At 56.2% G+C, this 25,145-nt stretch overlaps 3 protein-coding genes across 3 annotated transcripts; 2 read left to right on the forward strand and 1 right to left on the reverse strand.

Moving 5' to 3' along the window:
• The first annotated feature begins 1,877 nt into the window (after nucleotides 1-1,877).
• Pou5f1 (POU class 5 homeobox 1) lies at nucleotides 1,878-6,437 on the forward strand. Its single transcript, XM_051153591.1, has 5 exons — nucleotides 1,878-2,273; nucleotides 4,984-5,104; nucleotides 5,298-5,428; nucleotides 5,729-5,887; nucleotides 6,087-6,437. The coding sequence occupies exons 1-5, from the start codon at nucleotides 1,878-1,880 to the stop codon at nucleotides 6,351-6,353; spliced, it is 1,074 nt and encodes a 357-aa protein (XP_051009548.1). The 3' UTR covers nucleotides 6,354-6,437.
• A 3,106-nt stretch (nucleotides 6,438-9,543) lies between these two features.
• On the reverse strand, nucleotides 9,544-11,036 carry Tcf19 (transcription factor 19). The gene is made up of 2 exons (XM_051153594.1): nucleotides 10,793-11,036; nucleotides 9,544-10,097 (listed from the first exon to the last, which is right to left on the reverse strand). Exons 1-2 carry the CDS (start codon nucleotides 11,028-11,030, stop codon nucleotides 9,544-9,546), a joined length of 792 nt encoding a protein of 263 aa, XP_051009551.1. The 5' UTR covers nucleotides 11,031-11,036.
• Nucleotides 11,037-12,389: 1,353 nt separating this feature from the next.
• Cchcr1 (coiled-coil alpha-helical rod protein 1) lies at nucleotides 12,390-23,882 on the forward strand. The gene is given in 18 exon segments (XM_051153599.1): nucleotides 12,390-12,776; nucleotides 13,039-13,105; nucleotides 13,192-13,405; nucleotides 14,187-14,490; nucleotides 17,943-18,106; nucleotides 18,209-18,344; nucleotides 18,463-18,573; nucleotides 18,732-18,881; nucleotides 19,792-19,902; nucleotides 20,006-20,112; nucleotides 21,065-21,177; nucleotides 21,340-21,385; nucleotides 21,558-21,706; nucleotides 21,829-22,017; nucleotides 22,125-22,226; nucleotides 23,088-23,239; nucleotides 23,316-23,480; nucleotides 23,564-23,882. Coding segments are annotated over 18 exon segments (2,664 nt in total). The 5' UTR covers nucleotides 12,390-12,539; the 3' UTR covers nucleotides 23,711-23,882.
• Nucleotides 23,883-25,145: the final 1,263 nt, after the last annotated feature.

Consider the following 25,145-nt stretch of genomic DNA (forward strand, 5'->3'; position numbering starts at 1 on the left):
AAATATCTTTAAAAAAAAAAAAAAGTCTCACAGAGAACTGGGCGAGGCCAGTGCTCATCCTGTAATCCCAGCTATGCCAGCATTTTTGTTTTTTTGTTTGTTTTTCAGAGATAGGGTCTCTCTGTGTAACCCTAGCAGCCCTGGACTCGCTTTTGTAGAGCAGGCTGGCCTCGAACTCACAGAGATCAGCCTGCCTCCAGGAGTTCAAGGGCAGCTTGGTATTGAGAGTAAGGCTCCCTCTCAAATAAATGATGAAGATCAGGTGACTCCCCAAGACATTTAGAGCCATTGACCCTAGCAGGTGGTCTGGACCCGGAGGAGCCAGTGTGGGTCAGGACCCAGGCTCAGAACTCTGGTCTGGCTGTCTACACTGTGGGGTGCTCTGGCCCAGAGCCTTTTGGGGGCTGTGTGATCCTCCCTGGGGGCCTTCATTTAGGACAAGATGTCGGCGCAGACAGACAAACACCATCCCTTGCAGACAGGCGCTGCCAGGGCTATTCTCTTGCAAAACCGGCCAGCAACCAGGTCCTGGAGGATGCTCAGACCAGAAAATCCCTCCAGGGAAGCTTAGGTGGGCCTCCAGCACCCCCTCTTCCTAATCCCATCTCCTCAGCATCTTTCCGCCAGCCGACACTCCCCCCCAAAGGTATCCTCGACCTGGGGCTGGGGGAGGGGTGGGTGAAGAGGCAGGGCACAGGAGGAAGGTTAGCAGGGTACCTCGGTCTGAGGTGCAGTCTTTGAGGAGAGGCTGGGAGGAGAGCTTGCTAAGAGCTGAGGGGAATCTTGTGTGGAAGGATGGGGGCTGGGGGTGGGTGGGGAGCAGGAAGTTGTCCCCAGGGGAGCCATTCAAGGGTTGAGCACTTGTTTAGAGTTAGAGTTGTCCCCTCTGGGGACCAGGATTGTCCAGCCAAGGCCATTGTCCTGCCCCCTCCCCCAGCCCCTCCCAGGCTTCTTTGAACCTGAAGTCAGATTTTTTTTTCCTCTCTCTCTCCCAACACACTTCCCACCCTTTGGGTTTCTCCACCCAGGAACTAGGCCGGAGGCCTGAGATGGGGAGGTGGGGGAGGGAGCAATGGGATGCCTAGGTCTTGACTTTGAAGGAACTGGGCCTGAAGCGCAGGGCTTACGATGGGGGGAGGGGAACCCCTGAGGGGCTTGATATCTGCCTCTAGAGAATTTAAGTTGGAAATTTTTTGCTCCGGGAACGCAGAGCTAATACTTCCCTGGCTATGCACCATGTTGGGGCTCGGAGTCCCATGGTGAAGAACTTCTAAACCCTAGGTGACTGGGGGCCTTCATTTAGGACAAGATGTCGGTGCAGACAGACAAACACCATCCCTTGCAGGGACAGCTTTGTCCTGCCACCCAATACCTAGAACCTAGGATTCTCGATGGGTGTGTGAGCAGCTGGCCAGTGGCCCCAGAAATACTCTGCACTTGAACACTCAATAAATGTCTTAGGCTCTGAGAGGAGCTGCAGAGAATGGACTGTGCTTTGTGGTGGGACAGAGGAGCCGAGCACCTGGCTCCTGAGGAACGTGGAGGTGTGGAAGGGATCGTGGTAGCTCTGAGGTGTTCGGGAGGCCGGGGTAGAGGTGAGAAGCCTTTGGGGGTTGAAAAATGAAGGCCCCGTGGGGCGCTGTCCTAAGGGTTGCCCGGTTAGGATGTTTCTCCTACCTTCCGCCTGCAGACCCAGGCAACCATCTTTCGCCTCAGTTTCTCCCACCCCCATGGCCTACTCCTCCATCCGTCCAGGGGGCGGGGCCAGAGGTCAAGGCTAGAGGGTGGGACTGGGGAGGGAGAGAGAGAGAGGTGAAGCAGTCCTTAGGCCAGCCCTCCTTCCGTCAGGGCCCCGGTTTGGGGTGTCCGCCTTCCCCATGGCCGGACACCTGGCTTCAGACTTCGCCTTCTCACCCCCACCAGGTGGGGGTGATGGATCGGGAGGGCTGGAGCCGGGCTGGGTGGACCCTCGAACCTGGCTAAGCTTCCAGGGGCCTCCAGGTGGGCCCGGAATCGGGCCAGGTGTTGGACCAGGCTCAGAGGTGTTGGGGATCACTCCATGTCCCCCGCCATATGAGTTCTATGGAGGAATGGCGTACTGTGGACCTCAGGTTGGACTGGGCCTAGTGCCCCAAGTTGGCGTGGAGACTTTGCAGCCTGAGGGCCAGGCTGGAGCAGGAGTGGAGAGCAACGCAGAGGGGGCCTCCCCTGCGCCCGGTGCCGTCCGCCCCAGTGCCGTGAAGCTGGAGAAGGTGGAACCAAGCCCGGAGGAGGTGAGGTGGGCCTGGGACCACCGAGAGGACATGGCGGGGCTGGCAGAGTAGAGCGGATTGAGAGCCTGTAGGAGAAGGTTTGAACTAGAAGCCAGAATTGCACATTCTAGCCTGGTCTTTGTGGTTGCAGGTCACTTTCTAGGCCTGAATTGTGTCCGGGCACTTAGTTCATACCGTCACTGTCTGCACCGGTGTTTGGTAGGATTCATTCAGCTTTTTCTCCCACCATCTTAGCCCTTTGGGGACTTGGATCCTTGTCAGACCCGGGATCTCTGCCTTAGCATGGCTGGAGGGTAAAAAACTGCTGCTTATCCTCGAGTTATTGTTAGTGAAACGCTTGGGTGTGACCGGCTGCTGATAGCAGCTCCTGTTTGGGCAGTGTGTGGTGGAGCGGAGCTCAACCTCCAGTCAAGTGTACGGCCTGTCTGCCCTCTACTTCTGCCTTCCGGCCCGTGAGTCACCTCGCACCGAGTGAACATCCTGGCGACCCCTGGTAGAGTGCTGGAGGTGCAGGCCTGATCGATTTCAGTCTTCCTTAGGTTGTAAACAAGCAACTGACAAGCTTGGGTAGGCGCTGTTATCTCCCAGGCCATCTCTAGATGGTTCTGTGAGTGCTCAGGCTTTGCTGAGCGTCTGTGGCTTCCAGCCAGCCCTCGGAGGCAAGTGCAAGCAATTAGCCATCAAGAGAAGGTGTGATGAGTGGATACAGATGCCAGCCGCAGCCCCTGACTGGCTCTTAGCCATCGGGTGTATTGGGAGTCCCCTCCCTAAGAGCCTGTTCATGTGTTACCTCACGTCCTTGTGGTCCCCAGGAGCCCCGTAGGAGGGCATTAGTAGTTTAGCTCTCATCTTAAACGGCCTTAATGAAACAAGGGATTTGAACGGTAGTTTGGCTTATCCCCAAAATAGGATTGGTGAGGGCACTTACACTTTTTGGTATTTGGGGGGCAGTTGGAGATGGGTGTGTGTTTGAAGCTGATCGAGTCCTTCCCCGTTAAAACACCTTCCAGAAGGATTTTGAAATTTTATTGAGGCGTGCCTAGCTGGCTGCTGCTCCTGTTCCCTGGGTAGGCCAGCCTTACCGCAGAACCCCAGAGAGAGCTCAGTCCTGGACCTCTGCTCTGCCAACCTTCCCAGGCTCCTCTTCCACCCTCAAGGCTCACGTGCATCCCCAGAAATACCACCTCCTTTTCTGTCTGTTTGAGATAGACTGAAATGCCGCCAGCCATTTTGTTCCGGTCACCGCTCCTTAGAACACACATTCCACCGGCCAACCATTATGCTCTCCCCACCTGGTCCCAGCCACCAGGGGCTACAGATGTAGCACTCTTGCTTCCCCGGGCCCTTCTGTTGCTGTTCCATCAACTGGAATTGCTGTTTTAATTTTGTTTAAAAAAAAAAAAAAGTGTGCGTGCCTGTCACTGTGCACCTGAAGGCCCTCCTCCACCTCAAGCTCAATTTATCCGGCTAACACCAAATCCATGTTTTTTTGCTTTGTTTCGACTTTATTTTTTGTTTGTTTTTGTTTGTGTTGTTTTGAGACAGGGTTTCTCTGTAGCCCTGGCTGTCCTCGAACTCAGTGATCCACCTGCCTCTGCCTCCCTCGTGCTGGGATTAAAGGAGTGTGCCACCACCGCCCGGCTTTATTTATTTTTAATGTGCATTGGTGTTTAACCTGTGTGTAGGTCTGTGTGAGAGTGTCAGAGCTCTTGACGTTAGGGTTGTGTGCTGCTGTGTAGATGCTGGGAATTGAGCCCTGGTCCCTTAGGAAGAGCAGTCAGTGGTCTTAACCACTGAGCCACCTCTGCAGCCCCAGATTTATGTTTTAAAATGAGCCGGATGGTTCTTGTTGGGTAGATCCACAGGCCTCTCTCCTGCAGTCTTGGCTTTCTCCGATAGCACTCCAGTGAGACGGGGTTTTCCCTCACACATTGGCATGTCAGCTCATGGGGCCAGGGCACTTGTCTACTTTGTAGTTTCTAGGTTTTTATTTGGAGCCTAACAGATAACAGAGATGGGTCCCATTGCCCCAGGGCTTGAGAGACTGAGGTGTGGGGCAGGTGGTCCCAGTGTAAACATCACTTGTGGTGGGACTGTCAGAGCAAGCTGGGAAGGATATTGAGTTTAGAATCCAATTAACCCGGTACTCTTTTATTTCTCTAGCTCCTCTGTTTGAGCCAGGAACTGTCTTTGTGTTCCTCCTGCTTCTTGTGTTTTGTTTTTCGAGACAGGGTCTCTCTATGTAGTCTTAGCTGTCCTGAATTCTGTAGACCAGGCTGGCCTCAACTTTACAGCGATCCGCCTGCCTCTGCCTCCCAAATGCTGGGATTAAAGGTGTGCGCCACCACGCCTGGCTGCCCCTTGTCTCTCTCTCTTGAGTGCAGGGATTACATGTTTGTTCTACCCTGTCTGGTTATCTCTTAACTTCCTCAAACCTGAGGTAACATTGTGTCAATGAGGCTTTTTGAAAATAGTCGGTTAGCAGATGAGAACTTGCTGGGACCCTGGACAGGTGTGCGAATGCATGGGACTGTGGGTAGTGTGTGCCCGTGACTTTCTGGGGAGAGAGCCGTCCCTGTCTCCCAGCAGACGGTTTTTAGTGGGCTGCCTGGGAGGCTGAGAGCCTTGCACAGACCACCCTGGGGTCTCAATGGCGGAGGCTGACACCCCCCCCCCCCATGACTCTCAAGTCCTTCCTTTCTCTCCGCAGTCCCAGGACGTGAAAGCCTTGCAGAAGGAACTGGAGCAGTTTGCCAAGCTGCTGAAGCAGAAGAGAATCACCTTGGGGTACACCCAGGCCGACGTGGGGCTCACCCTGGGCTTTCTCTTTGGTGGGTCTCCTCAGCATGCTTTTACCCGGGTGGAGGTGTGTGGGGAGGGCTGGCACAGCTCTGCGTGCAGGTGCAAAGGGAGGGTGAGGGAGAGGATTGGAAGCTTGTGGGCTCCAACTACAGGAGGTCTGGTAGGGGGGCGCCCGCCGGCCCGCCGGCTTCACTTTCCCTCCTTGACTGGCTTTTCCTTCAGGAAAAGTGTTCAGCCAGACCACCATCTGCCGCTTTGAAGCTCTGCAGCTCAGCTTCAAGAACATGTGTAAGCTGCGGCCCCTGCTGGAGAAGTGGGTGGAGGAAGCCGACAACAACGAGAACCTTCAGGAGGTGAGGGCCCCAGATGTGGGGGGCAGTACCAGCCAGGTACCGTCCCGTCTGCTGCTTCCATTCCTGGCTTGACAAATCTCCCGCTCCGGCCAGAGCCAACAGTTAAACGTTGTCTTAGTTGTTTCTTCTGGTACTGACAATTGGAACCCAAGGCCTTAGCAGCTGCTGATCAGGCTCTCCCGAGTCGCCCTCGGCAGGCTAGCCTGCTGATTGGCTCTTAGCTCCCTCTGTGTGGAGGGAGCTATTGCCTCGTCAAATGCTAAGTCTGCCCTTGTCAACCCCTCTTCCCTCGGGGCCCAGATATGCAAAGCGGAGACCCTGGTGCAGGCGCGCAAGAGAAAGCGGACGAGCATTGAGAACCGCGTGAGGGGCAACCTGGAGAGTATGTTCCTGCAGTGCCCAAAGCCCACCCTGCAGCAGATCAGCGCCATCGCCAAGCAGCTTGGGCTGGAGAAGGATGTGAGTGCCAGGATCCCGCTCCGTGGTGTCCGCCTCCCCGACGTCTGGTCCCCGCCCCGTGGTGCCCATGTCCTCCCCCGTGGTGCCCGCCTCCTCATTCCGCCCCGTGGTGTCCTCCCCATCACCAGTCCTCCCTACCTTTGGCTCCAGCATCCCTGAGCTTGTGATCTGACGTCAGTCTCTGTGCCCTCCATCCTAGGTGGTCCGAGTGTGGTTCTGTAACCGGCGCCAGAAGGGCAAACGATCAAGCATTGACTATTCCCAACGAGAAGAGTATGAGGCTGCGGGGTCCCCTTTCCCGGGAGGGCCCGTATCCTTTCCTCTGCCCCCGGGGCCCCATTTTGGTGCCCCAGGCTATGGGAGCCCCCATTTCACCACGGTGTACTCTCCAGTCCCTTTTCCCGAGGGTGAAGCCTTTCCCTCTGTTCCTGTCACTGCTCTAGGCTCTCCCATGCATTCAAACTGAGGTGCCATCCCTGTCTGGGGATGAGGAGAGCCTAGGCAAGGGAAAGGAGGCAGGCAAAGAGAAACCTGGCAACCACCACAGCTTTGGGATTAAGTTCACTTATTGAGGAGGGATTGAAAGCACAAAAAGGGGTGGGGGGGGGAGGATAAAGTTCGATGATGCTGTTGATGGTGAGTCACTCATCATTTTGTTCTTAAATAAAAATAAACTTAAATTTATTTCATTATTATTTTTATTTCTATGTGCACTGGTGCTTTGCCTGCGTGCAGGTGTGTGTGAAGGTTTTAGGTCCCCTGGAACTGGAGTTACAGAGAGTTGTGAGTTGCCATGTGCATGCTGGGAATTGAACCCAAGTCCTTTGGGAGAGCAGTCCCTTAAAGAAGAAAATCTGGGCGTCGTCGTGAATACCTTTAATCCCAACACTTGGGAGGCAGAGATCCACCTGCCTCTGCCTCCTGAGTGCTGGGATCAAAGGTGAAAAAAACCAAATCTTTAGGGGAATTGTATTCTTTCTGCTTATTCAAAATGAATTCCCCGTATAGTGTTGGCTGACTTGGAACTTGTGGAAGAAGCTGGGCTCTGGCCTCAGATCCCACCTGCCACTGCCTCCTCAGTGCTCAGATCAAAGGTGCACAGGACCACGCCAGGCTAAGTTGTTACTCTTATTCCATCTAGTAGCTCTTTTTTGTCTGCACGTCTCTGTAATGACAGTAAAGGTCAGAAGAGGTCATAGGGTCCCCTGAAACTGGAGTTACAGGAGGTTGTGAGTGGCCATGTGTGTTCTGGAAACTAAACCTGGGTCCTCTGGAACATTAGTCATTGCTTTTGTGAGTGGGGGTGGTGAGAGTGGGGTTAAGAGCACTGACTGCTCTTCCAAAGGTCCTGAGTTCAATTCCCAGCAACCACATGGTGGCTCACAGCCATCTGTAATGTGATATGGCGCCCTCTTCTGGCCTGCATGCAGCATACTGTATACATAATAAATAAATCTTAAAAAACAAAACAAAACACCCCATGTGTTTCTGGCTATCCTGGAACTCTGTAGACCAGGCTGGCCTTGAACTCAGATCCAGCCAGCCTTGGCCTCCCAAGTGCTGGAGTTAAATGAGCCACCAAGCAATGTCTCCCATCTAAAAGCCAAGTCTTGGAGCATTTCTGCTGCTGCCCTTTGTGAGTTTGTTTTTTTGAGGCAGTGTCTCATATAGACCAAACTGGCCTGGACCATCATGTCTGTAAACTTAAGCGAGTGCTACAGCGTGAGGTTCTCCCAGTGTGGGTCAACTACAGGCCATCAGGCAGCAAACAACCTTTACTTGTGGCATTGCGCCTAACCCTGCACTGTCCCTACCCCACAGGTCCCTGTGCTGTGGAGAACTCAGCCTCTGGACCTTACCAAGTCTAGTCTTCCCATCATTTGAAAAGCAGGCTTAGCCGGGCGTGGTGGCACATGCCTTTAATCCCAGCACTCGGGAGGCAGAGGCAGGCGGATCGCTGTGAGTTCGAGGCCAGCCTGGTCTACAAAGTGAGTCCAAGATGGCCAAGGCTACACAGAGAAACCCTGTCTCGAAAAACCCAAAAAAAAAAAAAAAGCAGGCTTAGGCTAGGCGAGGTGGGGCAGGTCTTCAATCCCAGCACTCCAGAGGCAGAGGCAGGTGCATCGCTGTCAGTTCAAGGCCAGCCTGGTCTACAAAGCGAGTCCAGGACAGCCAAGACTACACAGAGAAACCCTGTCTTGGAAAAAACAAAACAAAACAGACTGAGACTCAAGAATAAAGCCCCCACATAGATGAAGCAGTTTATTTGGAAACAAAGGCAAAGCTCTTAAAAGCCAGTCACACATTCAGTCAGTGACAGTCACCACAGTGTAAGGAAGTCTTGGGGCTGAGTTCCGGGTCTCCAGGCTGCCTTAGCAGATGCTATCCAGGAGCACTGATGAGGCTGGGTAAGTGCAGCTCCTTGACAGGGCACTTGCCTAGCCTGCTGGCTTCAGCAAGCTAAGAAGACATTTAGCGGCCTCTCCTGTCTGTTGTAGGGATGGGCTGTGTGACGGGCACTCCTGACTGTGAATGTGCCTTAATCCTTGTTCCTGGCTGTCCGGCTCATTGGTAACTTGGAGGCAGCAACATCTTTGGCAGGAAGCTATCCGTTCTCCACCTCAGCCATGAGGGTTCCCCAGCCCTGCGTCAGTCTACAGCAACGGAGCTTTGCCTGTGGTCAGTCCCTTTGGAGAAAGACATTTCTCAGGATCCACTTTTTTATTTTTGGAATGGGTGTTTTGTCTGTATCTACACACACACACACACATATACACACTGGTCACAGAAGGGGTTGTTGGATGGTCTCTGACCATGAACTGGAGGAGTCATGTATGTGTGTTTTTGACCTTGAAAGCAGAAGCTCTGGATACCAACGTGGCATCAGCCAATGCAAGGTCCTGAGAAACTCACTGTGAGTTAACTCGCCTCTGGGTAACAGATACATCTAGCTAGGCCGGTGACACCCTTAGTTCCAGTAGGAGTAATGTGTCCCAGTGTGTGCCCTCAGCTTCCGTTTGGAATGCCCTATCCTGACCACTGTATTTACCTGGGGAATATGAAGCTCCCCTGGGCTACAGTGGGCCCTTGCATTCAAAACAAAACAAAAAGATGGTGCTCAGAGGGGCACTTTTCGGGATGGGTTTGAGTCCGGGCACCTACTACCGAGTGGCTAGCAGCCAGAATCTCTCCAGTTCCAGAGGGGAGTTCCAACGCCCTCTTCTGGCTTCTGAGGGTACTGCATGTACATGGTACATAACCGTGCAGGCAAAACATCCATGCACATAAAACTGTCAAGACCAAGCAACCTAAGTTGAGCTGCTTTACCCTAGCTTTTGTCTCAGCACCAGGCAGGCTGGTCTCAAACTTGGCGAACCGTGTGTGTACCTCAACTACCAAGTGGTGGGATTAACAGGGTCTTATGCATACAGGTGTACGCTGGGCAAAGCTCTCCCAGTGAGACACTCCCGCAGCCCCCAGGCTGTCTTTTAGCGGTTCTAACCCTTACTTCCCCAGACGTAACTAGCTTATTTCATGCTGTGTGCTGCGTCTGTGCGCCTCCTCATCCCTGCTTGCCAGGACTTTGCAGTCTGAGGCTGTAAAGGGAAGGTCTAGGCTGTGAGGCACTAATGGCAGGTTAACACTGGGCACCCCACTTACCCACTGGACATCGGGGCTGCTTCCTCCACACGGACCTTCTTCCTGGGCCCTGTAAGGAGTGAGAGGGGGCCCAGGGAAGCCTCGCTCTCATCGTCTAGTTCCGACAACACTCTGTGAGCCGACTTCCTCCGGTTTCTCGTGGGTGGAGCAGGTGAAGCTCCCACTTCCCCAGGCTGGGTGGGAATAGCCAGACTCTGCGGTCTGCCACCGCCTCTGGAGAAGGTGAGGGGCTGGGGCCGAAGCTTGCTGAGGCTGCCGATGGAGTTGAGAATCAGCGTGGCCTTGGGGGTGGAGGAGAGGGCACTGAGTGGCCGCTGGGGTGCCCCTTGCGGGGGCAGCATAGGCTGGAAGCCGGCCCCAGCTTCTCCCTTAGACCGAGGGATGGTAATGGCAGCAAAGTCCTGAGGTTTGACCCGGACTTGTTGGAACATGAAGTAGAATTCCGAGGAGCTGGTTCCTGCTTGCCCTTCGGGGCCAAAGGTCAGAAGGTCACCATCGCTCAACTCCAGCCTGTGGCCTCTTGGGAGCCGGACGTTATTGACCAAAGTCCCTGTGGATGGCGAGGCACAAGACAAATGACAGGAACAGGCACAGAGGTGTGCAGTCAGTAGAACCCTGATGTAGCCATTTGGTTTTTAGTGAAAAGGCAGCAGTGGCAGCATTAAACTGGAAACCACCCTCCTGCCCCACCCCCGCCGCGCACAAGCCTTGTCAGCTGGAAGTGAGTTTGTTTCTCGCCCACAGCCGGGGAGCTCCTGCTTCAGCAGGAATATACGGCTACACAGCCTCATTTCTTCCATCTTTTCGAGACAGAGGCTCAGAACTCATGCTCCGATCACGGGGTACACCGCCCACTTGTCTCCTGCTATCATTCTTAACCCTCTGCCTCATTTTCCCTGACATTGGACTGAAGTGTGAACTCCCGCCTTCTGAGGCTGCCTTGAGCTGGGACGGAGTGCCTAGCCCACTAGAAAACACTCGTAACTGCCTTAACGGGAACAAGACGCTTCTTCAGCAAACCTGGAAACTGAGTCAAGTCTGAGCTTAGCACTGGGACGGCCCTCTTTAGTGATGACAGACACCCAGCGCCTCTCTCCTAGGTCCCCGTGTGAGCTAAACCAGGCGAACAGGTTAGCCCTGTGAGGAGCTGACAGCGCTCAGTTCTGATGGGCGGACAAGACCGCATCTGCTCCCCGGAGACTGACAGGGACAACTGAGTGGGGAGGCCCGCAGCGGGGTGCCTACCTTGGCTGCTATGGTCCTCCAGGCTGACCCGCCAGTCGTCCCCCTGGAGCTCGGCATGCAGCTCTGCATGGACCCCAGAGATGAGGCCGGGCTCCTGCTGGGGCCGCAGGGCCACGTCGCACAGGTCAGCCCTGCAGCCTAGCCGGTAGGTGCAGCCAGACCTGGACGGGGGGTGGAAGGTGTAGAGGTCCCCGCCCCTGCCGCCCCCAATGCGCAGCAGTTGGAAGCAGGGCAGCATGAGGGTGCCCCCTCTGCGCCGCCGCTGGCCCGACTTCAGCAGCTCATCACCTCTCCTGGGCTGTGCACCGCGCGCGCGGGGCCGTCGGATGACAACAGCCTGTGCTGCTAGCGCCAAATTGAGAAGTGCTGGTTCAGAGCGCTCAAGAGGCGGTGGCCGTCAAGATGAGACTTTCAAAGAGCCAAGTCCAGTTAAGTCCCGACGCGATGCACAACCAGGAAGGCGTCCTGCGGCACCTCCGCGGAACCGGATGCCCTGGCCTTGAATGTCCGGGAGCCCTTGACAATCTGTGCAAGGCAAAGCTGCTTTTAACACCGGCTGGGGACACGCCGGACGGGGTGAAGAGGTCCCGCTACACAACGAGCGAGCGACGCGAACCTGTACACCTCAGGGGCGACCCTGGGGCCAGGACTTCCTAATCCAAGTGGGGCACCCCGACCATCCTCCCCCGACTTCGGGCCAGTTCCCCCGGGGAGAAGTGAATCCGCTGTCACCACAAAAGGGCGGCGGCGCAGGCGGGTCCCTAGTTCCGTTAACAAAGTGGAGCTCACCCTCTCCTTCCTGGCTTGCGGGGTAAACTGAGGAAGGGGGCTCCGCGTCCCGCGCTCCGGCCGAGGTTTGACAGCCAGCTAGACGCCCGGAGGGCGCGGCCTGGGCGCGCGCGCGCCGCGCAGACCCCGCCTCCCGAATTCCCGGGTCCGTCTTGGCGCCTGCGAGCCCGAACCCCGCCCCCGGAGGGCTCTGATTGGCCATCTGGCTCGCACTCCTTCGTTCTATTGGACGATGCTCAGGGAGGAGCCGCCCATCTCCCGCCCCCCGCCACTTCCGATTGGCCTACACGTTTTCCCGGGTTCCCGGATTCGGGAGGGGCCGTCAGGGCGCGGAGAGGAGCAGCCCGCCAACCCACCCGCCTCGCGCATGCGTGATCTGCGTGTTTAGCCTAGCCAGGGCGAGCTAGGTGTCAGGGGCGTGGCGAGAGGGCGCGGCTCGCGCTGGGTAAGGGCGCGTTCGGGCAGGGTCGGTTGGGGGCGGAAAGGGTCTGAGAGGTGCTCTCAGGTGGGTGGAGGGGGTGCACGGGGAAAGAGGGGTGCAGGAGCCCGGGCAAAGATGAGGGGGTCGAGACAGTCTTAGATCTCAGGGTCCTGAGGGGGATGAGCCAGGGGTGTGTGCAGGAGAGCAGAGGGGAGGCAGGAGAACAGGGAGAGACCCGGATAATTACGTCAAGGAAAATGCAGAATAGGACTAGGAAGAGAAGTGGGTAGGAATCTCGGGGCTGAGTGAAAAAAATTTTTTTTGTTTTTAAAATTTCTGATGGAAGTAGGGGGAAAAGAAGAAGCTATACGACTCTGAGGAGAAAAGGGCATCGGGAATGGAAGCTGAGGGGATAGAGAGAAACTAAGGCCGGTTACAGAGATGCTGAGATGAGATAGCAGGAAGCTGGCTTCCCAAGCAACCGGCTGTAGGCTGCTTGGGTTCCCCAGGGATCCGAGGGAAGCCGCCTAACCCCACATGTGGCCTCATTCTCGTGGAGCCAGGCCTTGGGCTAACGCTTTGATAGGAAATGACTCAGAAATCATGGCTCGGTGGTGCCTATATGGGCTTCCCAACGGCCCTACCATATCATGGCGAGAACTGTGGAGACTGGGCTCCCTGCATTATGTACGGCCCCTCTCACCTCCAGCCCTGAGCCGCAGGGACCGTAGACACTTAAGGAGGAAGGTAAAGGCACCATCCTGAATCCCGTAAGTAGCAGCAAGCCTCAAGAGCACCCCCTGGCTCCCCCCCCCCCCCCCTTATGGTTGCTGTCTGGTTCGTTCTGTCAGGAGCAAGGTTGGGGCAAGCAAGTAGTTTGGTTATCGGCTGCCTCCTCGTGAAGGAAGGGAAAGAGAAGCTCAGACCCGGATAGAGCCGTCAGTCACTCAAGGCTTATGGCTTTGTTGTTATAGGGCTTTCTCTGGAAGTGGCCTGAACATTGAATTGGGGTGTCCTTGTTTGTCCCGTTGTCCAGGGTACCGTAGGTGACTGGAGACAAGATCCAGAGGCTTTGGATAGCATGGAGATGTTGCCACCTTCAGGTCAGTGAGGCCAGTCAGGGTGGCTGGGGACGGATGGCTGGATGGATCTCTCCAGGGAACTGACGGTTACTCTTGCGACCCTTCAGGTTTTGTCGGGCTGGTTCCTCCCTCCCACTTCCAAGCGCGTCCTCTTTCCACTCCACCAAGACTGGCCCCGACCTGGGCTTCAGACACTCCCCTGGCCCGACCCATGGCCGGCCACGATGTCTTAGAGAGACGGCTAGGTGCCCAGAGGCCCACAGTGACCCTGTGGGAAGACGATGCCTGTGGCGAAGGGCAGGGGCCAGGACGGAAAGGCAGGTAGGGACGCTTCGGGCACCTGTTTCTCAGGCTTGCTAATGATCCTTTATGCCCACAGCATTCTGTTTTTTCAGACCTCTGTACCACAGCTTGTGTGGTTTTCCACAGGCAGTTGTTGGTGCCTGCAGTGCATATACCATTTGCACTGGGGATGAAAAAAAGAAATATCTGGGTTTAATCTCCCAACTAATAAGGAATGTGAACGTTAATGTCTTTTTGTTGTTCTTGGTTTTTTTTTTTTGTTCTTTTGGTACAGTTTCTCTGTGTAGCCTTGGCTGTCCTGAACCCGCTTTGTAGACCAGACTGGCCTCGAACTCACAGCAATCCACCTGCCTCTGCCTCCCACATGCTGGGATTAAAGGCGTGCGCTACCACGCCTAATTTTGTTTGGTTTTGGTTTTGGTTTTTTTTTTTTTTTTTTTTTTTTTTTTTAATATCTTCTTTTTGTTGTTGTTTGTTTTGTTTCGAGACAAAGTCTCTCTGTGTAGTCCTGGCTGGCCTGGCCTCACGTGTAGACCAGGCTGGCTTCGAACTCACAAAGGTCCACCTGCCTCTGCCTCCTGAGTGCTGAGATTCATAAATATCTTCTTAAAGGAGGACACAGGTGGCCCAGGAGCTGTTTTGGTGATGTGCAGCTTAGACGGACCGGGGTGGGTGGCATACTGTTTTTCCCTTTCGGTGGCGCTAATGCCTAGATCCTCTGGCCTCGGCTCCTTCACGTCCATCCTCTTTGCCGCCTCCACCCTCCCGGCCACTCACCTGGGCCTGCCTGTCTTTGAAGGTCTCTGGAGCTGGGGATCTCGGGTGCCCTGAGCCACCAGGCTGAACTGATCTCCAGGCAGCTCCAAGAGTTGAGGCGTCTGGAGGAGGAGGTCCGAGCCCTGCGGGAAACCTCCCTGCAGCAGAAGATGAGGTTGGAGGCTCAGGCAGTGGAGCTGGACGCCCTGGCAGTGGCAGAGAAGGCTGGCCAGGCTGAGGCGGAGGGCTTGCGCGCAGCCCTGGCCGGAGCCGAAATGGTTCGGAAAAACCTGGAGGAGGGGGCTCAAAAGGAGCTGAAGGAAATTCAGAGCCTGCACCAAGAGCAGGTGAACACAGGGTGAGGGGCTCAGACTAGGGCTTCTCAGGGGACACCATCAGCACGCTGCAGCCGAGCCTTGGGATCTGGGAAGGAGAACGTGAGCATTGGGTTCTTTCTCCTCAGACTACACTCTTTTCTGGGGAGGGGAGTCGGGTGAGCTTGTATCATTTTGAAACTGTCAGAAGTAGTGTTTCTCCTACTCACTGCCAAGTACTCTTCTGGGGGTGTGGTGGAGGGAGGGGGGAGCAGCGGGGTTCCTGGGAACAACTGGGAAAGGTAGACTTTGAGCTGCTCGGGATGCCCAGTGCTTCCCTTTGCCGTCCCTGAGGTAGGAGCTGGCTGGACGGTCCGTTACCTGAGTCTCGGCAGCCTCACGCTCACTGTGGCTGTAGCCAGACGCAGCTGGGAGGGTGCTGAGAGCGCAGGGCCACTAAGGTAGTCTAGGGACAGAGAGAGGGCCACCCGGTGATGGAGGGGTCAGGAAGGGAGGCATTGTAGCACACATCCTTAATCCCAGCACTCTGGGAGGCGGAGGTAGGTGGATGGCTGTGAGCTGGAGTCCAGGACAGCCATGGCTACACAGAAAAACCCTGTCTGAAAAAAACAAAAACAAAAATAAATCAAGATGAGCTTCTTTATTTTTTTAAAGATTTATTATGTATACAATGTTTTGCCTGCACATACACCTGCAGGCCAGAAGAGGGCACCAGATCTCATTAAAGATGGTTGTGAGCCACCATGTGGTTGTTGGGAATCGAACTCAGGACCTTTGGAAGAGCAGGCAGTGCTCTCAACCACTGGGCCATCTCTCCAGCCCAAGATGAGCTGCATCTTTATAATACCGGAGCAGGGACAGCCTTGTTGCCTGCGAGTCCTCACTAAGAAGGTTTCTGAATATGTCCCTTCACTAAGCGAGCGCCTGGCTCTGATGACCTGTGTGACTGGCACCGTGTTCAGAAGTTGGCTCTGCAGTCACTGTGAGTGAAATGAATTGTTGACATATCAGAATGACAGGTGACCATTTAAAGTATTGACCAATGAGGGTGTAGCTCAGCTGCAGAGGGCTCGCCTGGGGTGCTCGAGGCTATAGGTCTCGCCCCAGTGTCGTCAGCAGAGGACTGTTTCTGTTTTTGGTTGTTGCTCTTTTCAAGACAAGGTCTCACTATGTAACTCTGGCTGGCCTTGAACTCACGGAGATCCTCCTGCTTCTGCCTCCCAAGTGCTGGCATTAAAGGTGTGCGCCACCACTCCAAGCTTCAGAAAAGAGGCAGGAAACAACACAATCGGGTTTGTATTTTATGTCTAAAAAGAGTCTGTGCCCCATTTCACAAATGTGATGCTGGTCTTGGAGGTGGGGCAGGCTCATCAGCTCCAGAGCTCTTTTTTTCTTTTTTTAAGATTTATTTATGTTTTATGTATGAGTGACCTATCTGCATGTACACCTGCAGACCAGAAGAGGGCACCAGATCTCATTCTAGATGGTTGTGAGGCACCATGTGGTTGTCAGGAATTGAACTCAGGACCTCTGGAAGAGCAGCCTCTGTGCCATCTCTCCAGCCCCTAGCTCAACACACACACACTGTCTCTCTCTCTCTCTCACACACACACATGCACACATACACACACACCTGGCACTGCTTGGGGTCTTGTGGGAAAGGCCCTCCCTCCCTAATAGACAGCACCTCCCGAACACACACCCAAGTAGGGTCGGACAGGCAGGCGTGCAAGAGGAACAGGGAAGAGCCTGGAGGAGTGTGTTGTTCGGGCACAGCAAGTCTTCAGGGGAGTGCTAAGACAGGGTCTTGATATGTAGCCCAGGCTAGCCTTGAACTTGAGGCAATGCCCCTGACTCGGCCTCCCAAGTACTGGGCTGTCTTAGGGTTTCCACTGCTGTGATGAAGCACTGACAGATCACCTTGGGAAGGAAAGGGTTTATTTATGGCTTACATATCCCTGCTCACGGCGGCCCACTGAGAAGCGTCAGGGCAGGAAGGAACTGAAGCCTAGGAGGAGCACTGCTTACTCCTCAGCCTGCTTTCTCGTGTTCTGCCTGCATGTGTGCCTGCCCACCAGAAGAGGGCACTAGATCTCATTATAGATGGTTAGGAGCCACTATATAGTTGCTGGGAATTGAACTCAGGACCTTTGGAAGATCAGCCACTGCCCTTAATTTCTGAGCCCCCTCTCCAGCCCCCGTCGGCCTGCTTTCTTAATATAACTTGGGACCACCATTGTAGGGGTGGAGCCACTCCATCTCACTGCAGGCTGGGCCCTTGCACATCAGTCATTAATCCAGAAGATGTCCTACAGGACAGTCCGATGAATACATCTCCCCCATTAAGTTTCCCTTCCTGGGGCTGGAGAGATGGGTCAGTGGTTAAGAGCGCCGCCTGCTCTTCCAAAGGTCCTGAGTTCAATTCCCAGCAACCACATGGTGGCTCACAACCGTCTGTATTGTGCTCAGCACCACTAAAGGGTACAAGAACATTCATGTGGGCCCATGCGGGTGAGGATGTGAGCATGAAGGTCAGGTCAGCCTCAGGTGTGGCTTCTCAAGCTCTTTGACACAGGTCTTTCGCTGGCCTGCAGCTTCATCTCATAGACTGGCTGGCCTGGGAGCTTGAGGGGCCTGCCTATGTCGCCTCCCATCCCGCAGGGCTGGGGTGATTACAGGGGTATGCTGGCCTGCCCAGTCTCTTGCATTGGTTTTGGGGATCCCAACTCAGGTCCTCACACTTGTGAGGTAAACACTTTACCGACTGAGCTGTCTACCCAGGTCACAAGCACCAGGCAGGAGGGGGCGTAGTTTACCCAGGCTGTCAGCGGCGGGCATGGAGAGACAGGGAAGTGAACCGGTGGGAAACTAACTGGGCAGGCACTCAGGGAGGCAGAGGCAGGCGGATCGCTGTGAGTTCGAGGCCAGCCTGGTCTACAAAGCGAGTCCAGGACAGCCAAGGCTACACAGAGGAAGAAAACTAACTGGGGAGAAACATCAGCCACAGTTTCTCTATTTGCTTATAGCAGGGTGATCTGCTGGATGGGTCTTTGAGAGATGATGCCCCAAGGTGGGGTGAGATTTATTTATTAAATAAATAAGTTTAAAGAATATTTATTTATTTATTTTAGGGGTTTTTTTGTTGTTGTTGTTTCCAAGATGATTTCTCTGTGTAGCCTTGGCTGCTCTGGACTTGCTTTGTAGACTAGGCTGGCCTGAACTCAGAGAACCACCTGCCTCTGCCTCCCGAGTGCTGGGATTAGAGGCGTGCGCCACCACCGCCCGGCTTAAAGATTTATATATACATAATTATGAGTGTGTACAGCAGATCCAGAAGAGGGCACTGGATCCCATGACATGCCTGCCGCGGTGCCGGGAACGGAGGCAGAGTCCTCTGGAGGAGCAGGGAGCACCCTCCTTGCTGAGGTCCTGTCCTTCAGGCTGAATGCACCCTTCCCCCACAGCTCTCCTCCATGGCACAGGCTCACCAGAAGGCTCTTGCCAATTTGACCAGCAAGGCTGAGGGCTTGGAGAAGTCCCTGAACAGCCTGGAAATGAAGCGGGCGGAGGAAGCCAAGCAGCTGGCCGCGGCCCGGAAGGACACGGAGCTCCTCAGGAGCCAGCTGAGGTCAGTGAGCAGGGGTGCTAGGGAAGGGCCTCTCGGGCCATATGGTGGGGGTGACACTGAGCTGCTCCACTGAGGACTGTCCCGTTTCTGCCTCACCCTTAGCAAGACCCAAGAAGAGCTGGAAGCTCAGGTGACCTTGGTGGAAAGTCTGAGGAAGTATGTGGGGGAACAAGTCCCTCCCGAGGTTCACAGCCAGGCATGGGAGCTGGAACGAAAGGAGCTCCTAGACACGGTGCAGGTGTGGGGGGGGTCTGGCGGGGCGGGGGGAGGACCACAGGGGTTGGGGGGCTGGCGAGGGGAGGACCGCGGGGGTGGGGGTGGAATGGAGACCCTGACTGACTTGCCCTTTCTCCCAGCACTTGAGGGAGGACCGGGCTGACCTTCAGGCCACCGTGGACTTACTGCAGATACGAGTGCAGAGCCTCACGCACATGCTCGCCCTCCAGGAAGAGGAGCTGACCAGGAAGGTAGGCGGACCCCAGCCCTGCTGCGGCGGCCTTCCCTCTCTGCGGGCAGCGGGCAGCGGCCGGTGCATCATGGGGACCCACTCTGATCTCATCCCTCCTGAGCTCCTCACTGCGTCCCCGCTTCCCGAGAAGAACCACCCCTTCCTCCTCAGGCACAGATCCAGCCTTCAGACGCCCTGGAGCCTAAGTTCCCTAAGAAGTACCGGTCGCTGCTGCGCTGCTGGCGGGAGAAGGTGTTTGTCCTCATGGTGCAGCTCAGGGCCCAGGACCTGGAGCACAGGCACTCCATGCAGCAGCTGCAGGACCAGGTCAGGGCTCCGTGTCTCGCCCACGAGGACAGTTATCCTCTTGTCTGGTGGCTGCCACGTGCTGGGCACGCAGCCCTGAACAGATGGGCCTGTGACCGTGTAGAGTTTCATTTCTAGAGAAGGGAGACGCACGGATAAGTGGGAAAAAGGGGCAGAGTCAGACAGTCAGAGGCGCTATAAAGAGAAAATGTGGTGACAGGACCAGAGTGGATAGGTAGGATGGTCAGGGATGGCCTCTCTGGCAGGAGAAGGGGTCTGGATGTTTTCCCAAAGTGTGGGCACCTGGGACATGAGTCAGAAAGAAGGTTCAAGGCAGGGTCTCTGTGAAGTGCTAGCTGTCCTGGAACTCGCTCTGTAGACCTGACTGGCCTCGGACTCAGTAATCTGCTTGCCTCTGCCTCCCCAGCGCTGGGGTTAAAGGTGGGCTCCCCTGTGCCCTGCTTTCCTTTCCTTAACACTTAGACACTTATTTTTTTAGCCAGGTGTGGTAGCACACTCCTTTAATCCCAGCACCCAGGAGGCAGAGGTAGGCAGAGCTGTGAGTTCCAGGCCAGCCTGGTCTACAGAGTGAGTTCCAGGACAGCTAGAACTACATAGTGAGACCCTGTCCTGGGGGCTGGCGAGGAGATATTTTTGTGTTATGTCTATGAATGTTTTTGCCTGCGTGTATGTCTGTGCACCGTGTGCCCATGGAAGTCAGAGGGCGTCTGCTCCCCTAGAACCGGAGTCACAAATAGTTGTGAGCCATCGCGTGGGTGAAGGGACTGGAAGAACAGCCAGTGTTAGTCACTGAGCCACCTTGCCAGCCCCACTTCGGAGACTCCTGCCCTGCTCCCTTCGTCCCCTTCCCACCCCTGTGCTCCCCACCTCCTTGGCTCTGGACCTCCCCTCTCACCTCCTGCTCCTGTAGGTAGCAGAGCTCCAGGAACAAGTGGCCGCCCAAAGCCGGGAGCAAGCCATCTTGCAGCGTGCCCTACAAGACAAAGCTGCGGAGGTGGAGGTGGAGCGGATGAACGCCAAGGTCTGAGCCAGGTGAAGACGGCCCTGGCGGGGGGTCTGTGGGCCGGGAGCCAGAGAGGAGGGCTTGAAAGAAAACACACACAAACAACCTGCCTCCTTACCAGACCCTGCAGGTGGAGCTGAGTCGGGCTCAGGAGGCCGGGCAGCGGCAGAAGCAGCAGACCGCCTCTGCTGAGGAGCAGCTCAAGGCCGTGGTCGCTGCTGTAAACAGGTAGCTTCCGCGGAGGGCAGAGGAGGGAGCACCTTCGCACAGCAACACCACCTGCTGGGATCCTGCTTCCTGCAGATCCTTTGAAGCTAAATAAGGCGGAGGCCTCTCTTCCTTTACACAATCTGGGGAAAATGGATTATACAGCTGGACTGGTCTATAGCTCAGTAGCAGAGCGCTTGCCTAGCATTCAAGAATCTCTGGTTTCAGTCCCCAGTGCAGGGAAAAAGTGAAACTTTTAAGCTTGTACAGAATCAGACTTGTTTAGAAGAATCAATGCCCAGATTCAAAGCACCACACGCTCCTGCTGCCTCCCGGGGGCCTGAGGTGAGCCACACACAGGTGGGTGGGCCTCCTGCCTCCCGGGGGCCTGAGGTGAGCCTTACAGAGGTTTTGCTTTGTTCCAGATCACAGACGTGGCTCTAGTTAGTGACTTCCAGGCATTGAGCACCACAAGCCCCAGTTGAGTTAGACAGATCGCAGTGCCTGGGGCCTGAGTGGCAGGCTGCAGTTAAAGGCCTCTGGTGCCTGCTCTGGGCCCCTGTAGAGCTGTTGCTGAGCACTTCCCTGGGCTAGCGATCCTGGTAGGACAGGGTAGTCCCTGGCTGCGGGGCAGTTATTAAAGACACTGCACGCCAAGCATGGCTGTGCAGGTGAATTCATAGCCAGCCTGTCTTGACCCTCCCAACCCAGACCAAGGAACCAAGCCAGGCGCCATAGGCCGGGGCAGGATATTGTTTTCAGCTACATGTTTTCACCTGATAGTTACCAAAGCTCACGCACTTAGCATCTCTTTAGGGGCCTAAGGAGCTAAAGTGACCTGCAGGACCTGCCACTTCCCCACTCATGTCACAGGACCTTCAGGGCAGATGTGTCCTCTGCGCGAGACCCTGCAGGTCTTTGAGAGATGAGGGGAGAGTGGAGGGTGACCGACCGTGACCTGTGCCTCTCTCAGCACTCAGGCCGACCTCCATAACATGATGACCAGGGTGGACCAGGCCGTAGCCCGGATTCCCAGCCTCAGCAACCGGCTCAGCTATGCTGTCCGGAAGGTCCACACCATTAAGGGTAAGTAGAGCAACTGTGGGTTTCCGGCCTGTCCCCCCCAGCCTGTCCCGCCTCCTCCCATTTTTATCCTCTGTTGCCTCGGTATCCCTCACTCTATCCTGTGGCCCCGCCAGCCTCTGTCCATGTGTAGCCGTCTTCCTGTCCTTCGCTTTTCCCTCTCAGGTTTGATGGCTCGAAAACTGGCCCTTTCTCAGCTGCGCCTGGAGAGGTGACGTGTGGGCACATTGAGGGGGAGGGCTGTGTGGGGACATCTCAGGGGTGGGGTGGGGGGCCTGTTGGCTGCCGGGACCCAGGGGGACCTGGGTGGGATGGGGGCACCAGCCAGGCAGCTTCCGGTGGGGGGGGGAATTTTCTCTGGCTCTGTGTCATTTCTGGCCCAGCTTGTCCCCAGTCCCACCTGCACCCCAACCGGATGCAAACCTGAGCCTTGAGTTGGAACAGCTACGGGAAGAACGGAACCGCCTGGACGCCGAGCTGCAGCTGAGCGCCCACCTCATCCAGCAGGAGGTGGGCCGGGCGCGGGAGCAAGGTATGCCTGCACGGGCACGGGCGGGCTGGCTGGCGGGCTGGCGGGCGGAGTGGGAGGAGGAGGATTGGTCTGGGGCTCAGGGATAGAAGAGGCTTTGTGTGACCACAGTAACCTCACTTCAGGGGAGGCAGAGCGCAGGCAGCTGAATGAGGTGGTCCAGCAGCTGGAGCAGGAGCTGCAGCGTGCCCAGGAGTCCCTGGCCAGCGTGGGGCAGCAGCTGGAGGTGGCCCGACAGGGCCAGCAGGAGAGCACGGAGGAAGCTGCCAGCCTCCGGCGGGAGCTGACGCAGCAGCAGGAGATCTATGGGCAAGGTGTGGGGGTGGGAGAACGGCGGGGTGTGTGCGGGGGAGAGGTGAGTGCTGGTGCCACCCAGCAGGATGGGCAGCCCCCCTGACGCTGCCTCATACCCTCACTGCAGCTCTGCAAGAGAAGGTGGCGGAGGTGGAAACTCGGCTGCGGGAACAGCTCTCAGACACAAAGAGGAGGCTGAATGAGGCCCGGAGGGAGCAGGCCAAGGCCGGTGAGACGTGCAGGGAGGACTCCTCCCCTCCCAGCAGGAAGGAGCCACTGAGACAAAGGCTGCAATCCCACCCCACCCCGCCCCAAGCTTTTTTGAAGCTCTTTTGTTTTTGGAGACAGGGTCTCTCTGTGTAGCCTTGGCTGGCCTGGATGTGCTGTGTAGCCCAGGCTGGCCTCGAACTCACAAAGATCTGCCTGCCTCTGCCTCCCAAGTGCTGGGATTAAAGGTGTGCGCCACCGCCGCCCGGCTGTTCTTTGAAGCTTTTTGTTGACACGCACATGTGGTGACGTAATGGGAGGATGACATCCGCAGCCATCCCCAGATCCAGAGATGGCTGGTAACAGCTTCGGCTCCTAGCCTGTACTGCCCCTCACCACACACTTTACCTGGGGCGAGTTAGAGCCGCAGGAAAAATACCCATGTCTTCTCTAGCCTCGGCACCCACGGTTACACACGTAGACACTTGAATCATGTAAGTTGCACACATGATGGTTGAGCTGGGCCAGTAGAAAATTCTTTAATGATGCCAGTGCCCCAAGAACATGAGGCGTAGCCACACACAGGGCATTGCCTGCCATCTTAGCACTTGAGAGTAAGAGCAGGGATAGTTTAGGGCCAGCCTGGGCTACATAGCAAGCCCTGTTTCAAAACAGCAACAGCAACACAAATCACCTGAGTGAGTACTAGCAACAGGAGACAGGACTGGTGTCAGGGATGATGGTTGAAGTGCCTGGGGCTCACGGGGCTCATGGGGCGCAGGATCCCACGGCAGCCGCCCACCGCGGGAGAGACCCCGAGAGCCCGAGCTGAGAACTCAGCCTCTTTGCTGGGCTCGGGGCTGACACACTCCCATCTCCTTAGTGGTTTCCTTGCGCCAGATCCAGCACAAGGCCACTCGGGAAAAGGAGCGCAACCAGGAGCTCCGGCGCCTGCAGGACGAGGCCCGGAAGGAGGAGAGCCAGCGGCTCGCTCAGCGCCTGCAGGAGCTGGAGCGCGACAAGAACCTTATGCTGGTAGGGACGGTGGCGGCGGGCACGGGGTCACGGTAGCTGGCGGCGCGGCGGGCGCGGCTGACCCTCTCCTTCCCAGGCCACCTTGAAGCAGGAGGGTCTCCTCTCCCGTTACAAGCAGCAGCGTATGCTGGCCGTGCTTCCCTCGAGAACGCAGAGGAAGCCCGCGGGGTGCAGCCCCCAGCCCGCCAAGTCCCCAGAGCTGGAGTCTTCAGCAGCCGAAACATCCGAGGAGTGTATAAAAGGTAGCCGCGCACTGGCGGGCCCACGCGCACCCCATGCCCTGGGCAGCGCGCGGCCTGCTCTCACCCTGATGTCCTTCCCTCGGCGTCCTGTGTGTCAGGCTCATCAGGGTCGCTGGCTGTCCTTTTCGAAAACCTGCACGGCCTGAGCGAGGCCATTTCCAGAGAGGATGCTCTTTGTCAGGAAGATGACGTGGCCGCTCAGAGCCCTTCTCCTCCGGACCATTGCTGAGCGGGGCCTGAATCCCCGCCTGGACCCGGACTCCTCAGGAGGGCTGGAGTGGGAGGACACAGGGCAGGGGCCAGCCTGTCCCTGTTGCCCAGCAAGCCTTGGGACCCAGCTTCCACCACGTCTGAATTCCACAATAAAGATGGCTGTGGTGGGCACCTTGCTTGGAGACGTCTGGGAGGCCAGGATTCTTTCTCCCTGATGCCAGCTCCTGGGGCTGAGGCTGTGAGAAGCGTGTGTCACGTTCTCTTTCCAGACACCCTTCCTAACTGCTCTGAAAGTTCAGACGCTCCCAGGTTTTGTTTTGGCTTTTGAGACAGGGTCTCCACACAGCCCTGGATGCTGGTACTCATGCCTTAGACCAGGCTGGCCTCCACACCCACTACCACCACCACCGCCATGTGCCACCGCCTGCCCAGACCACATTTTTTTATCTTCACTTTTTGTTTTCGGGTTATTTTCCTTGGTGATGGTAAGTGCCTGGAGCAAGCTACTAAACATTCAACACCAAAGACGAGTCTCAAAGAAGATGCCCAGGGCCCTGTGCCGGCCTGCCTGCAGGGAGGGAAACACAGGACAGGGGACGCTAGGCAGAGAGAGGGGCTTGGGGCGAGCTGGAGACCTGTCTCTGAGGCCAAGATCACCGGCTGCTCTTGCAGAGGACATGGCTGCTCACAACTGACCCTAACTCCAGTTCTGGTGCCTTCTGACCTGTGCTTGCTTGCATGTAGTGTGCAGATAATCATGCAGGCAAAATACCCACTCACATAGAAAAACAAACCACTTTGGGTGTGAGGAGGGAGGAGGGCTAACAGTGGGTTAAATGGGAGCCTGCATGGGATGGTCCACGGTTAAGATGGGGCCCAGGCGGACTCTCTGGGAACAGGGCTTGCAAGCGGAGATGAAGTTTCCCAGCGCAGCCACAGGCAGTAAGTATCCCAGACTGATCAGGCAGGGAACAGTGTGTGGGGGCAGTGGAGTTGTACGGAGTTCAGATAAACAAAACTTAAGGAATCTGTTGAACCTGGTAGTGGTGGCGCACGCCTTTAATCCCAGCACTTGGGAGGCAGAGGCAGGCGGATCTCTGTGAGTTTGAAGCCAGCCTGGTCTACAAAGTGAGTTCAGGACAGCCAAGGCTACACAGAGAAACCCTGTCTCAAAAACAAAACCTTAAGGAATCTCTTGGGGTGGGGGTGGGGATTGCAGGCCCTGGTACTCAGGGCAGCCCTGAGGAAGGAAGAAACCAGTTTACATCATGGGAGCCTCTTCCTGATCCTTCGGGGTTGATGCAATGATCTCTGCATGGGGTCAGGAACCAGGATATCCTGGCTTCTTGTCACCCAGGTGGCTCCCCGTGGAATCCCTTAGAGGTCACTGCCTGGGAGGGCCCAGTGGCTGAAGAGACCAGCCTGCGAGGTCCAGAGGGAAGTAGGGGGAG

The sequence above is a fragment of the Acomys russatus genome, chromosome 11 (genome assembly GCF_903995435.1).
Source record: "Acomys russatus chromosome 11, mAcoRus1.1, whole genome shotgun sequence".
NCBI lineage: Eukaryota > Metazoa > Chordata > Mammalia > Rodentia > Muridae > Acomys > Acomys russatus.